This window comes from Chroicocephalus ridibundus, chromosome 3, assembly GCF_963924245.1.
Source record: "Chroicocephalus ridibundus chromosome 3, bChrRid1.1, whole genome shotgun sequence".
In the NCBI taxonomy this organism is placed as follows: domain Eukaryota; kingdom Metazoa; phylum Chordata; class Aves; order Charadriiformes; family Laridae; genus Chroicocephalus; species Chroicocephalus ridibundus.
This window is the reverse complement of record NC_086286.1, coordinates 19,643,056-19,659,510: the sequence shown is the minus strand read 5'-3', so window position 1 is coordinate 19,659,510 and position 16,455 is coordinate 19,643,056. Positions and strand designations below refer to the sequence as shown.

Sequence of the window (16,455 nt, the reverse complement as noted above, 5' to 3'; positions counted from 1 at the left end):
GGGTAAAATTGTGCTCTGTGGGACCTTTTGGGCAGAACATTTTGTTAAGAAGCAGACCAAGATAACGGCCCTTAAAAAGAAGCTTACAGCACCACAGAGACAATATGGCCAACACAGCCTCTAATAACGAGAAGTGCTGTAATTCTGTGTCACTGGAATTACTATTATTTCAGAAATAGTGATTTTGGAATTGTAACTGATATAAACAAGCCTGATGTATTTTACTACATATGTTTAAGTTAACGTGTTTAACACACATTTGTGAATTTTATATTAAAATAGCCCTGAATGAATTAAAGGCAAAAAATGCCATTGCTTACTTACTTATTTGCACCCAAGAAGTAGCCGCACTGAGGACCATGACCATATTCTAGCTGTAGATCCTACAAATATAAGAGAATGAATCTTTAAGACAAACATCAGCATCAAACACATACCCTGTGTCATGCTGCTGTTATCCCCTCTGCCACAAGCTCATTCCTCTAGCACCTACCACCACTCTCAGGCCAATCACACCCAAAAATGTCCTCTCTGACAGTGTGCTGCATCTCTAATTCCTTTTAAACTCTGACCTTAGCCCCTTCCTTGGACACACAGACCCTTTCCTCAAATAAAGCTGTCTGCAGAAAAGGAAACAAAACAAAAACAATAAGATAAAATAAAAAAGGACTCTGATCTACCAGACCCTATAGAGAGCCCAGCCATCCCTCACTGGCACATTATAGTACTCGTTTCAGATGAGGAGTAGTTCTGGCAGGGAGCCCCAAATGCCTTTAGCGCATGGGGACATTAAAGAAATAAGCAGAGAAGACAGCAAAAGTGTTTTTATAGCTCCGGTTATAGCAACACATATTTTAAGGATAACTATATATGTTACCATGTATACTTTAAGATCACCTTTTGTATCAAAAAGAAAAATACAATAGTAACAGCCAAGTTGAGCACTCAAGCAATTGTGGAGCATGGGCTCCTTAGAAAAAGAGTGGCAACAGGGCTCCAACACTACCATTCAGTAGACACCGCACGGCATACAAATTTAACACACTAATGGTTACACAGGGACCACGCTGAAGGACCATCGAATCTCCATCTGCCAGGAGTATACTGCTATAATTACAGGGTACTTTTTTCTTCAGGTGGATCACAACAGGAAAAATCTGAGCATAAATTTCCTCCCAAAATACTGAGTGCGTTCACCAGGAGAAATGAATTATTGATCAACCAACTTAGTGATAAATTGAGCTACGTTGCTCTTCTCCAGGAAACATTTTAAAGGTCTCCCAACATCTGCTGTTGAACAGGCCTCTTTCAGCTGCAGCCCATATCAACAGGCACCCAGATACCCAAGCTAAAAGAGCAATAAGCTTGGATTAGATGGCAACTCACGGGGCTGATCTCTCAAAAGGGCAAGGCATGCTCCAAGCTGATGAAGCAGAAGCCACCACAGCTTTCAGTTCCAGACTGAAAGAAGCGCAGAAGGGCAGAAGGGCAATTACTTTAATACAAAGCTATGTTTATTGTTTTCTGCTCAGCGAGGAGTTCCAGGTGGTTTACTGCACCCTCAATTCTGCTCTGTAAAGCTAAGTAGTAATTTCCACATGGGTGTTGCTACCACAGCTGTCAGTAGCATTTGATTACTTCAGTGACTTTCCATATTTTCCCAAGACAAGTGAAATATTGTGGAAAAAAAAAAGTATGTAACTGATAATTACTTGAGGTAAAAGGATGCATACATCAGAGGGCTGAATAAAAAGGCGAAGGCAAGCCAGATGCTGGCATTTCCTGAACCATGGAGGGACTGATTTTCCAATCTTTGTACTGATTATGCATCTTTTTTTTCTGGAATTAAACTAAGAAACTCCAAAACCACCAAACCACCAACCACCAGATCAGCTTCTACGGATCCAACTCACGAGGGGCACCCGACTTTCACCCTAGACTTCTGTCAGTGGAGCTAGAAAGTTAGGTGACAGGAAAGAATGGCTCACAAGTGGCCATGCTGGTAAGAAAGAATGGCTCACCCCTCTCCAGGAACGTGTCCCGGGCTCTGCGAGGTAGCAGGTGGAAAGGGTTAGGCCTGAATTGTGGGTATCTTTGACCCCTTCTGCTATCCTTATCTTCCTTCTACACAGTTTCATCTTTCTCTTATGCCCCAATCCCGACTCTCCTGCTCCTTGCTCCAAACAAGCTCAGCAAGTCTCCGTCCCTCAAGAAATGCCATACTAGGTCCTCTGCAATTTCAGCCTCTTCATCACTCCCATTACGTGTCACCTTATCCAAGCAATTCCTTTCTGCTGGTCCTCAGCACCAGCTGATGAACTCCAATCCACCACAAAGAAACACAGATTTAACTTCTTTTACTGTGAGTCCTTATATTGCTTCTATGTGATCTCAAAAACTTGCACATGTAAGCAAAGGTATTTTGAGGATTCAGGCTCTAGAGCAGAAAATAACAAGACTGGAAAAATAAAATGTCTCCAGACTTCTCTAAACTACTTTTGGTTTCAAGAGCCTTTATTTCAGGTAACAATTTACTCACAAACAAGGAGGTTAAACAGGTTGTGTGAGTCTACATGAAAGAACGCCAGAAAAAAAAAGACTAAAAGGCTGTTGAGAAAAATAACTCCAGATCAGTATAATGAAATCTGAGATTTTCACCTTGAAGTGACAAGCGTTTCATCCACATGTTGCAAAATCACATTTATCAAAAGTGGGAAACCAAGACCTTATTTATGCTGGGTAGAGCCAAAATGGCTGTCCATTTTAATGTACATACTGTGTAATATATGGCTATATGTATTTTACAGCAATTACAGGACAATTAATAAGAGAAAATAGGCAAACCCCGATAAAACATAAGGAGCCTTCATCTGCCACCAGACTTTTTAAGCCTTTCTGGAATTTCTGTATGAAAAACGGCATCTGCCAGAATTACTGATGTTTAAATGCTTTAAAAGGACAGCATCATAGAATGGTTTGATTTGGAAGGGACCTTCAAGATCATCTAGTTTCAACCCCCTGCCATGGGCAGGGACACCTCCCACTAGATCAGGTTGCTCAAAGCCCCATCCAGTCTGGCCTTGAACACTTCGAGGGAACTTCTCTAGGTAAAAGCTTTGTTTTGATTTTTTGTTTTGACACTGCCTCCCATAATGTCCTCACAGGTAAGCTTAGGAAGCGTGGGTTAGATGAGCGGGCAGTGAGGTGGATGGAGAACTGGCTGCATGGCAGAGCTCAGAGGGCTGTGATCAGTGGCGCAGAGTCTAGTTGGAGGCCTGTAACCAGCAGTGTTCTCCAGGGGTCAGTACTGGGTCCAGTCTTGTTCAACATATTTATCAACGACCTGGATGAGGGCACAGAGTGTATCCTCATCAAGTTTGCAGATGAGTCAAAACTGGGAGGAGTGGCTGACGCACCAGAAGGCTGGTATGACACTTGGAAAGCCACATCTGTGTGTGGTGTCCAGTTCTGTGCTTCCCAGGACAAAGACATTGTAGGTGTCAAATTTTTAAAAGGTAATGTACATGGTGACTGCATAAGCTGCCATATGATCCATCCAGCTGTGCAAAAGGCTAGTGATAGGTAAAAACACTCTCAACTCACTCCCTAAATTTGCTTTCAGCTTCAACTGTATACTTTTTGTGACTCATGCTGCCCAAAATATGCCTCAATTTATAATAATTTTTTTTGGTAGGACCTTATAGACATACATAGCTCTGCAAAAGAGTTGTTGTTCATAAGGTATTTTATAAAACCAGGAGAACAACATGGGAGAGAGCCCAACAGCAGGAGGATATATATTATGCTTGTGAGAAAGTATACTCTTTTCCCCTTGATGATGTTTGAAAAATCCACCTATTGCTTCTCACTGAACATATCTGAAACCAACGCTGTCAGAGCAGGAGGGAGGAGTCAGGGAAGGAGAGAGACAGAAAGTCTGATTAGTATGTCCTCGTCCACAACAGAAGAATGAACCAACTACTAAATATTTCTTCTGATTTCCAGAATGATTAGATGTTACTGGAAAAAAATCTCACAAATGGGTAAAGCATGACCACCAAATCAGGATTCTCCTCTTTGATTCACAATGAACACAGAAGGTTGTAAAGAATGCAGTGAAACACACAAAGTGCCATTGATTGACTTTAAAAACCCTCTCGCGATTGTGACAACACTAGTACTTTATAAACTTTATCATAGTAACCACTTTTGAAGAGTGCACTGAATAGCGTGGGGCAAAAGAAGGATGGGAAAGGACTGTCCAGTCAGGAAAAATGTTCTCATTCATCTTACGTCCACAGACACTAGGCTAACAAGACACGTGACAACACTGAAAGTAACCTGAAAAAAAGACAGATTTTAAAAAGTGCTAAACTGAAAAGACAAAACCAAACCAAACTTAAAAACCCAAACCATGCTCCCAAAACCTGAGCAATTGCACAGGATGGAGGTGTTCCCACCGCGTACAGAGAAATCTAAGCTACTGATCTCAAAACAATTTGTGAAACATATTTATAATCATGCAGTACAGGAAGTTCCTTCCAAGAAGGGGGAAGACAGTCTAAGCTCTTAGTAACTATGGTATTGGCAGACTCTAGTCACAGCAAGCCAACTGATGCCAAAACAAACAAAAACATCCCAAACAAAAAACACCACATAAAAACCAAAACAAGACATTCCCAAACACCACAGTTTTCCATTTTCATCTCAATGCACTTGTATTAAACATCTCACAAATCACAGCAAGTCAGCGGAATAATGCTTTTCATTTAGTACAGAGTGTTTCTTCATTTTTTTTCAACGGTGTATGAAGATGTCCAAGATTTAAATGCATTACTTTTCTAACTACATAGTGCCTAAAGAGCAGAGAAATAAGAAAACTCACTGTCTAGAGTAATTTCTACACGGCAATGTAAGAGAAAATTTGGAAAATGTATCAGACTACAAACAATGCCAAATGCCATTGGAAACATGATCGCGCTTTCTGTTATTTGTATTAAGTGTATATTCATTCTATAACATAATTACTGTCTAGAGAATTCAGAGATTTACATTTATATAATTTTATAGTCTTTCATGAGACTATTCGAAGGAACTACCAGTCAAAAATATGAATAGAATGTGTCTTCTATTTTTAATCCCCCTCCAAAAAATTAACAAGTTATGCATTATAAGGCAGCTAAATAAAGAAATTAAAATGACTGCATAATACTGAGCCCCTTCTATAAAAGTAATTCAGCTAAACACAAATATGGGTTAAATACTTTCAACACTGCACATACTAAGAATTCCTTCCTACATTACAGAAATACACATATAGACTAATCCTTACATTGAATGACTTTTAAACAAATGAAAACACCAGTACAACAACAGAACAAAACACGAGCTTTGAAAAGGAAAACAAACACAAAACTAACACTGACAAAGAAAGTCATAAGACAAAAAATACCAGGTTAGATCTTGCAGTGTAGTATATTTCTTCTGAATTGTCCAAAAAATCGCTACTGTCAGGCTGTTCATTAGATAGAGATCAAAAAACTCAAGTTATTTACATTGCGACTGAAAGCCAAGTATATATAAAGGGAAATTTTCTTGCTAGAAAAAAAGTCATTAGTTGAAACTCAAACCATGTTAAGACAGTTCCGGGAATGGGGGTAAAACACAGCTAAGGGTATGGTCACATTACCAAACACTATCAAATCACAACAAAATAATGAATTATTGTTCATCACCTGAGCTGTGGTAATGAGCAACAAACTGCCTCCGTAAGAGGCAAGTATGTGCCAGTTCAACATCTCAGTGCACCACGGGCAATAACTCATCATGCTGCAGTGGTCCAGTCCTTTCGCTTGTGCACTCATACCCATAAGTAAATAAGCATGAAGTTTAAGCATGCTTTAGTGAGACAGGAGCAAAAGGGTTAGAAGAACAGCCTTAACGAAAAGGGATCCACACTGTTATTGCTGGCATGTCTTGCTCCCGCTTCCATTTATACAAGACCTTCTCTCCCAGAGCATGTAGATTCTCACAAACTTCTCCCTCAGCCTGCTCTGTGCTAAGGCTCTTTGTTAGAGTATATACGAATAGAGCTCTTATTTGCATTTGACATGCCAATTTAAATTGTCCTTCATTCTATATCTGACAAAATAATTTTTTTTCGTTGGTCCCTATACCCAACATCATCACTTTCAAAATCATAGTTCTGCTTCCCTCTTGGCTAACAGAAGTTGTAAGAATCAAGCCAACTCTTTAACTCTCAGTCTCCAGTGGCAATATAGTACAAAAACATCTACCATAGATTCGATGTAAGCAGTTACTTTTGCTTACAGCAACTATCTTGCTTGCAGAGGCATTTTTATGTATGTCACAGTAATCCTATGACAGACAAACCTATTATTGTTTCACAAATAAGCATTTTTTCCCCATTCATGCTTACACTGAAAATAAACTCAAATAATTTTACCAGCACTACAGAAAAACTCTTGCCAGGTCATCAGAAATAACATATTAATCTTCTAAAGATAAGACTTACGTAAGCTTTCCTAAAATAAAGGAATTTTATCTGGAAAGGTCAGGTCAGTTCTGCATGCTTCATTCTGCTAAGTGCAGTGGAGCAGCTAATTTCCCTCTTCAATAAAAATCCAAACAAGCAGTTACGGATGTTCCTTATAGACGGGGAGTGAGGCAAGTTCTTTGGATAGGTTTCAAATATGCAAACTCTGACAGGAATAGACAATACTAAGAGATTTCCTTATCAGGAAAAAATAATCTGGATCATGGACTCCCTTCTTGCTAAGTGCAAAGGTCCAGATTGCTAACACACAAGTTCAGAAAAAGCTCAATTCCTCCCTTCCAAAGACATCTGCCAAAGAAGTGCTCTCGAAAGTTGTCTTTTAATGCCTGCAGAAAATCTCTCTCCCCAGTTTAGCAACTCTGGTTCCTAAGGTGCAATGAAAACACCCCATGAAGTTGTCCACTAACTGGTTTGTATAGTCAGTGACTGATAAAACAAGAAAGAAATGGAAAAAGTATTTTTAAAACTTCAGCTTCTACGTTAACATCTTTTCGCAATTATGATTCTGGGTGTGTATAAATAAATAAAATTCTTAAGGAGCAAAAGCATTATAATTTGAACTATACGTTGCTACCAATTTTATTTTCTTTTAATCCAGACAATGCAACAGGGAAGCAAAGCCAGGATAACTTGGAATCAGTTCAAAAATAATTTTGAGTTAACTGATGAGTTTATGGTAGAAACATCGACTTCATTACCATATTTAATAAACACTTGTATAACCAGGGATTCTAAACGATGTTGTTATGCAGTTATGCCAAGGTCTAAATAACATACCTGAAATAATTGCCTAAGTCCTACGTGTGATTTGGTAAACTATTCTCCCCTGTCTCAAACAGGCATCAGAAACTGCAGACTACCTGCCCAGCCAGTTGCTGAGGAAGAGCAAGATTATATACAACCCCATACGCCCAGAGCCAGCTGAGCCACTACTGAAGGACCAAGCACCGGGAAGATTTTAGTACAACTACAGAGCAATACAAGGAAACCTGTGTCAGAAGTCCCACTCACATGTGGTTTGTAGACTATAGAAGAGGAAGTACATTCCTAGGTACACACCCTTCCCAAAACCAACTCAGAGCAAAGCCAACGTCCCTCCCACCTATGTACTAACTTTTTCACCTTAACACCTGCCTTAGAAAAACAAAGAGAACACAGAAATCTGCAGTGAGGAAGCAAAGGAGTGTCTTTTTTTTATCCAGGAACATGCAGAAAACTGCCCAAGTGCACAAATGTGGAAAGCAACAGTCTCCATAGAAGAGAGGAAGCCACTGCAGTTGTGTGTGTGAGACTGCACAAATGCCTCTTGCCTCACTGCTTGATTTCTCATGCCTCTTGTACTGATTGATGGGTCCATAAGGAGAACGCACTGGCAATACACCTTTACAGAATACCTCAGCTGCCAGACTCAGTGCGGCTCAGGTGTGAGGCAGCCACAGAAAGGTTGTTTGCATGGGAAAATAACAACCCCACAAAAATCCAATTTTTTAAAATGCATCATACCTCTTTCCCAGGCTCTCAATTTTATTATTTGCATTATCAATCATTGTCAACACAAGCACAAGGGAAAGAAACATTTGTGTATGCACAGCAATTCTACAATTAAAAAAAATAAAGTCTATAAATAAGGGGAATTATATACTTGGCAATGAGGTATAAAGGATAGAGGAAACCCACAAAACAAAGGATTGTTGCTTAGCACATACATCACACCTGGCAGAGCCAGGTAAGGTGTCTTGCTTTAGGACCAATGTTACAACTTGCCAGAAAAACTGCTACCAAATTTAGTGTGGCTAAGGAAGTATGCTACACAACTTGGACTCCTCATCCTCCACAGATATTTACGGGGAATAATGTGCGGACCATAGCTCATGCTGCTTGTTACTCACAAATTCATGATGTGGCTCCGTCTCTTTCCTCAAGGGTGGATCAAATTTTACTTGACCAACTATTTAGGGGAAAAGGAAAACAAGAATTTAAGTTGGATTGTAATTAAACAAAATTTACCTGCAAAGGCTAAAAAGAAAAATCCAGTTTAACGAGCATATCATATCCCCACTGATGGAAACTTCTGATACGTGCACATATCGAACTTGTGCCTGCTAGAAACTAAAAGGCACAGAAGTAGTCTTCTATCACAAAAGGATCACAATCACCATTTGCCCCACCTACTCATTAGACGGATCAGGAAAACCATTCAGCAAATAGGGTAGTGAAGTGCCCTCTTTAGAGGAGCAATACAGCTATAATTTATAGAAAACACATCCATTGTGTGAATTCACTCATGGATCTGTTCTTCTGGGAGATTCGCTAGCACTAAAGAGCCTTGAATGAAGTTTGGAGAGAGCTAATCGCATCTTCTAGGACAGCTCTTTAGCAAATACTCTTTAACACTCCTCCCCTCAGTTTTAGCTTAAGAAAAGACAACTAAAGCTCCAAGTATTGTTCTGATTTAATTCAAGCAAAAGGACGACTACAATTTGGGGGATAGAGTCTGCTTTTAATGGACAGTGATCGACCTCCTCCCTTCCTGATTTCTCCGTGACTGTTTCAATTCAAAAGCAGAAACTACAACAAGATACTAAATTAAGGAAGAAAAATCTTCCTCTGCTGTTATGTTACTCAGCAGAACCTGGCATCACTCAGAATATAGTTGCATGAGTGGCATATGAGCTCTGAGACCTCAGGTTGTGCCCTGTTCAATTAAGATGAAGCAATAGTGGGATTTGCTGAAATGCTGACAAAGGGTGTATTCAAATATTTTACACTAGCATTTCTTTTGCATAATCACCTAGAACCTACATCCGTAAGTGAAACAGCATACTTTTTTTCTTATATATCACTAAAAATATGTCTATATATGTCAGATACCCAGAATACCAGTTGAAATAAGCGAATATCAATGATTATTTTAATATATATATTACACATGCTTACAGTTTATTTCAGAGCGTGTCTTTTCTTCTCTCACATTTCTACTTGTTGAATGAATTCTATGAGGCACTACAAGAGGCTAGAAGAAAAAAATAAAATACTTCATTACCAAAATATACTCAATTGAAATGCAGTAATGTCTACCTAGTCTTTAGTAGGTTTATTAGCACAGTATCAAAGAAGAAGGAAAGAAATCAAGCAGAAGCTAAAAATAAAGATTGCATGTATGTTTTTGTACATTAAAGTTAAAATTATTGGAGACACTTTATCTTTAGAGTATCTTCAGCTCCAAAATAAGGGTTTTTAAAACACTGGATTTGAGCAAATAAAGACAATGCTGGCCAGCATTGTCTTTGCTCAGATAACATTTCCTTTTTGAGCCTTTCAGTTTAAGGGTATTGGCAGTTTCAAAAATAAGCAGTAAGACCAAATCTGACTTACTGACAGCATTTCCTTTGTTTACATACCTCAATCATTTATGCTAAGCGTCTAAGCTAAACTGATTCCTAAAAAGTCAAAGGTTAGTTTCTCTAAGTAGATGAGAAGTTAGCCTGAGGTTTTCAGAGCTGAATAGAAGGGAGCATTCCTGGCGCTCTGTGCTGTGTGACAAGAGCAATGCCATCACTTCTACAAATTCACCTTTGTATTTATGTTCCACTTCTATTTTTAACCTGTATCTCCGTTTCATAGAATCATCATAGAATGGTTTGGGTTGGAAGGGACCTTGAAGACCATCTAGTTCCAACCGCCTGCCATGGGCAGGGACACCTCCCACTAGACCAGACTACTTAAAGCCCCATCCAGCCTGGCCCTGAATACTTTGAGGCATGGGACATCCAAAACTTCTCTAGGCAACCTGTGCCAGTGTCTCACCATCCAAGAATAAAGAATTTTTTCCTGATATCTAATCTAAATCTCCCCTCTTTCAGTTTAAACCCATTACCCCTCATCCTATCGCTACCCTCCCCAATAAAGAGTCCCTCCTCCACCTTTCCTGTAGGCTCCCTTTACATACTGGAAGGCCGCAATAAGGTTTCCCTGGAGCTTTCTCCTTTCCAGGCTGAGTAACCCTAACTCTCTCAGCCTGTCTTTCACAGGAGAGGTGCTCCAGCCCTCTGATTATCTTCATGGCCTTCCTCTGGACCCGCTCCAACAGGTCCATGTCTTTCCTGTGCTGACAACTCCAGAGGTGGACGCAGTATTCCAGGTGGGGTCTCACCAGAGCAGAGAAGAGGGCCAGAATCACGTCCCTCAACCTGCTGGACACAATGCTTTTGATGCAACCCAGGATGCGGTTGGCTTTCTGGGCTGTGAGCACACATTGCCAGCTCATGTCCAATTTCTAATCAACCAACATCCCCAAGTCCTTCTCCTCAGGGCTGCTCTCAAGCCATTCTCTGCCCAGCCTGTATTTGTGGTTGGGATTGCCACAACCCAGGTCCAGGACCTTGCACTTGGCCTTGTTGAACCTCATGAGGTTTGCACAGGCCCACATCTCAAGCCAGCCCAGGTTCCTCTGGATGGCACCCCTTCCCTCCAGCACGTTGACTGGACCACACAGCTTGGTATCATCAGCAAGCTTACTGAGGGTGCACTCAATCCCACTGTCCATGTCACCAACAAAGAAGTACCAACTTCTGAGAAACGCCACTCATCACTAGTCACCATTTGGACTTTGAGCCAAATTTTTCAGGCACGATTTGCCCTTAGTGAAGCCACGTTGGCTGTCACCAATCATCTCCTTATTTTCCATGTGCCTTAGCAGAGTTTCCAGGAGGATCTGCTCCATGATCTTGCTGGGCACAGAGGTGAGACTGACTGGCCTGTAGTTCCCCACGTCTTCCTTTTTTCCCTTTTTAAAATGGGGGTTATGTTTCACCTTCTAGTCAGCAAGAACTTCACCAGACTGCCACGACTTCTCAAATATGATGGATAGCGGCTTAGCAACTTTATCTGCCAGTTCCCTCAGGACCCACAAAAAGACTTTCTTCTCTACTTTCTGTCATGAACTTTTAAAACTAGACTTTCTTTTCTTTGCCCCTGTTGGATTTTTCTCTCTTCTTTCTAAATACGCTACTGAAGGTTCTCTTCGAAACTATAATTTAGCGTTTCTTAACAAGATTACAAGGCCAGCTGATTGCTGAATACAATTAGGCCCCAAAATAAGCACCATAAATCCTAAGTGTGCTCTCAGTACTTCCTCTGCAATGAAATCTTACTCTTTAGAAAAAAAAAAAAATGTTCATTCTCCATGCTGTTAGCCTAAGTAATCTCTGAAAAGTGTGTACTCACTATGTTTCTTTGTTGAAGATGTGGCAGCAAAACAACTTTTAATTAAGGCAATCTGACACAGTAGTGTTAGAAATTTGATGTGCTGGTATACTAGCTTTGCTTTTATATATACTAATTATAATCTTCACTTGGCAACTTTTGACTATGAAGTGATGACAGAGTTAGAAAACTTCAACTGCTCTACTATTACAAAGAGTCACGAATGGCTCAGCAACTCTGTTTATCCCTGAGATATTATCTGAATATGTATCTCATAGGCAGTTTTTCGTTTCTTGTAACTTACGCCAATCCTCCCCTACCTCAGTTCTGGTTTGTCTGTTGTGCGTTCTTACGAGCCTTAAAAACGGTTTGCTATAATTCAGGATGTGTTTCAAGGTTTGACCTGTTTTTTTACTCGAGCATTTCGAACACTCTGAGTGCTAAAAGGTTGCTTATTTACATTCTGTTAAGAGGCACTGCCCACTTGCACATGATGTGCGTGCATCTGCAAGGCCAGCACCAGGAGGCCGATTGTAGAGGTGGTGGGAGGTATTTTTGCCTTTGCAGTGATATTATGTGAGTTCCTTGCATCCTGCCACAGATGTTTGTACTGCACAACAGGCAGAGCCTGCCCTCATACCTCCTCCTCCATGACCACAGAATTACTGGTAGGAGTCAAATCTTCATTTCTCAGTCATGAGGACAAAGTCCTCAAGTCACCTTGCAAGAAACCCTGCTGACAAAAACCCAATACAAACAGCTGACAACTGAGCTGTCCAAGAGGACAAAGGAATGTAGGTTATCTTCCTGACACAAATGCCACTTAGGCACAATTTGAGTCACAGTACAGATCTCGAGAGCAATCTTACCCCCAAAACTAAGGGTAAAACATGCGCTAAGGATAAAACATGAGCACTTTCCTCTTTACAACCTTTTCAACTAATATCACATCCATCACAAGAGCAACTGTCACAGAAGTGTGGCAAACAGGCAGCTGCCAGCATCTCCAAAGGTTTATTCTTAAGTGAAAGCAGAGTCCCAAATGGAAATCAAAAAAACCCACACAAAACAGAAAAAAACATCAAAAAACTATCACATCAAAAATCCCAAAATACCTGCTTCCCCCCCACTCCAACAACCAAAAATCAAAACAAACTGGAAAGCAGGTCTGAAGCTCAAGATTCTCATCAATGTTGTTTTACCATGTTATGTTGCTTTCAATTTTCGATGGATGCATTCAGGTGACTGCCACAAGTATACGAGTGGTCAATACCCAAGTTTGGATTAACATCTCCAGCTTCCTCTGTGAGATGGCAGGTACTGGAGAAAGTTTAATCGTGTACAAAAGGAGCATGTATACTTCTTATTCCCTTTGGTTTTTTATAGGAAAGGCCACAATGCCAACAATTGCTTTGCCTGTGGTAGGATTCTTCATCTGAAATACAGACCTTGCTCCAGATGCATCGGATAATTCATTATCACCTGCTTTATTCACAGAGATGGGTTCTATACTTGATTATTACAAAATAAAATGTTTTCCCAAGTGTCACTACCAATCTCATTCTGCAGGTGGCTTAAACAAGGAAAATTATCTCACAACATGGCTAGGATGAGAAACGAACAGAGACATCGAAGTTGTCTATCCAATGAAAACGATCCAGCACCACAGGTAAATGGTGTCTGAAGCTCACTGGAGAGCTCAAGGCCATGTGATGAACAAGGACAGAGAAGTATCATTATGCCTTGCACAGAAGCTGACCATTGCAGCAGGAAACCCTCAGCAACGTAAGATAAACAACAAATGAACTAATATCTGACAAGATGCTTATCAAAAGACACGCAAGCAGTCTGCTTGTCCTCCATACTGTCAGCCACTCTAGCTCCTTTACAAATGATGAAAATGGGCATTTTCTGATTACTGCTGTGAGGCTGTGAGGTTTTTTTCCGCCCCCCCTCTTCATTTTCTCCCCAGACAAGGCATAGCTTCCCCCCCACCCCCAACCCCCATACCACACTTCATTTCAGGGTAACCAATAAGTAATAAAATAGACAACAGAAGAGCCTTCTTAATGCTAAATCAGAAGGGACATAAAAAGAGTGAACACTATTTTGAAAGCTATAATTAACTGTCAATAAAACGTGTACTGAAGTGACTCCATACAGGAAGAGATGTGAGATTATCCACCTGAGTGGCCCAAAATGAAGGCCAAGATTCTTACTAAGAAGATATACAAGTGACACAGGGGAATGGAACATCAAGGTTTCAGTACAATTTCCAGGAAAGGTGGGAAGACTTGCAGGGCAAGCTACTCTGATCTGAGCAGCTCACTCACAGGAAGCCCACTGAAAACAGCAACCTTCCTTCTTATGACAGCTCATGAAAGCTTCCGTTTTCTGGTTTCCACAGAGATACCGCTTGTAATGAGCCTCAGAGCTCTCTATCATCACTGAACAGACAGAGAACTAAAGGACACCTGATCCTTAGAGCTCATGCTGAGGAGAAGATCCAAGTTCCTCAGTGCTGTCTCCATCAGGAATCAGACACCTTTCTCTTAACACTGACATGGAAGTCAACCACATTAAGGGTTTTCTTGTGTGTTTACCTTTCCTAAATTTTTTTTTTTTTTTTTTAAACAGAAAGATTTACTCAGTGTGCTCTGCTATTTGCAATTACTTTTGAAAGTACTGACCATTCAATCCTTAAGCCTTCCTCCCCTTCCCTCCCATTTAGGAAATACGTAAACATTGCCCTCTACAATACAAAAAAAGATCTATTTCACTTTGGCTTCTTTCCACGTTTATTTATTCAGCTTCTAAGGAAGATAGACTTGGGGCATGTCAACTTGTCTTTGCTGTTCCAGAAAGTAAAAGCTCATTTAAATTGTAAAACCTGAAAATTAGTATCTTAAAATAGTTGCTTCTTTTAAGCTTACTTTCCTTTGCAGGCATTTTTAGACTAGTTTATCCATAAAAAAAAAGTAAAACACAAGTATGCAATTAATGAATCAATGCCATTTGTGTTAAAAGGATTACTCTTTTCTCCCCAAAAGAGATCATCAATTAGGGAACTATAAGCATTTGGAAAGTCTTCACTAACATACAGTTAAGTACAGAGACAGGATGCAGAAACAGAATATCTGTTTTCTCTTACTTATGAAACACTTCAGTCTTGCGCTGTTTATCGCCCTACGTAGGCATGCCATTTTCCCCAGCTAGTAAAGCAGAAAATCAGAAGCTTTGCCTTTGACAAAACTATCAAGTGAAATCAAGTTTCAGAGTATTTTAAGACAGAAAATATAATCTGCATGAAATACATAGCAAACCATTTGACAAAAACAACTATAGGATCATTGTCTTCTAATAAGAAAGCAAATTAAGAACAAAAGAAGTTCTACATTGGTTTTATGAACCCATTCTTTGCGGATTAATGGAAACATAATTCCACAAAGAAAAAGACAGCGGAATGGATGACAGAAGACAGGACTGGAGTAGTCATCCATATTTACTGTTGCAAAATTGTTGAAGGACAACAATAAACAAAATTTTAAAGTCTTTTTTACTTTCCCTCTCCCCGCCCAAATAGAATGAATTTTGGAAAGTGCCTGTACACGTGACAGAGTAGCACAACCAAAAGTAACAGCAACCCTTGAGACTATTCACAGACCACAAAACATTCTGTGGCCCAATATATCATAATCGTGTAGTTTTCTCAGCAAACAAAACCTTAATCTGACTCTACAATTAAAACATATTCCTACCTCAGGATCATCATCATCAAAATCATGGTAAGTGGAATGATCAGGATTATTCATTTTATCCAAAAGCTCAATAGCAAGACTTCGATTTAATGGCTGGGTCACAAAAGGATGCTGAAAGATAAAAGGAAAAAAACCACATATTAAAATTCCCACCACTCATATTAAGCATATTTTAATTTTAGAACTTAAAAAAAAATCCCATACATAAATTTATACCTGTAGTAACTTCTCAGCTGTAGGTCTTTTTTTAGGATTTTTTGTAAGTGCCATTTTCACAAAATGATGGAAACTATTGGACCTGAAAATGAAGTGGTAAACATTAGAATAAATTGTCCAGTGAAATACATGATCATTACCTACTGAAACAGAGAAGTACTTACCATTTCATTTTGTCCTTTAATTTAGGAGGCTGGAAATTGCTTTTTGTCATTAGAAATAGTGCTCTGAAAAAAAAAACAACCAATATTTCTGTGGTTTACATTGCAATACATATATAAGATGAATTATTAAATATATTACTTAGTTGGCAGGAAGAAGTCCATCAGTTTAAGAGATGCTGCCAGGACATTACACATTTATGCACCGAAAAGTGTTGTTACAGTTTCTGTCATGTACATTCAGAACACTTACAACCCGATACCCTGGCAGTACCCCCAAGCACACATAGCCACTACTTAAAACAGATTATTTACACACCAAGCTTTAACCCCTTACTAACCTCATTGGATGTAGGTCAAACATTGGAGGCTGAAGTTCTGCAAGCTCTATAGCAGTTATTCCAACTGCCCACAGGTCACAGAGCTGGTTGTAGCCACCTTTTCTTTCTACTGCAGCAACTTCTGGCGCCATCCTAAAGGGTAAAAGACACATTTAGATGAAGTTATTGCCACAAGTCAAACATTCTTCTGTACATAG

At 39.8% G+C, this 16,455-nt stretch overlaps 1 protein-coding gene across 12 annotated transcripts in view; it reads right to left on the bottom strand.

The window, feature by feature from the left end:
• MAP4K3 (mitogen-activated protein kinase kinase kinase kinase 3) overlaps positions 1–16,455 on the bottom strand; it is an 81,062-nt gene that overhangs the window by 34,830 nt on the left and 29,777 nt on the right. For 9 of the 12 annotated variants that reach the window (XM_063328265.1, XM_063328261.1, XM_063328263.1 and 6 more), the window contains exons 9-16: positions 16,259–16,390; positions 15,921–15,983; positions 15,757–15,838; positions 15,541–15,651; positions 9,515–9,590; positions 8,467–8,525; positions 5,453–5,515; positions 325–383 (exon numbers count right to left, since the gene is read on the bottom strand). In XM_063328265.1, coding sequence (XP_063184335.1) covers positions 325–383; positions 5,453–5,515; positions 8,467–8,525; positions 9,515–9,590; positions 15,541–15,651; positions 15,757–15,838; positions 15,921–15,983; positions 16,259–16,390 — 645 coding nt within the window. The remainder of the gene's footprint in view (positions 1–324; positions 384–5,452; positions 5,516–8,466; positions 8,526–9,514; positions 9,591–15,540; positions 15,652–15,756; positions 15,839–15,920; positions 15,984–16,258; positions 16,391–16,455) is intronic. The other 3 variants (XM_063328270.1, XM_063328269.1, XM_063328264.1) reach the window with 1 other exon arrangement.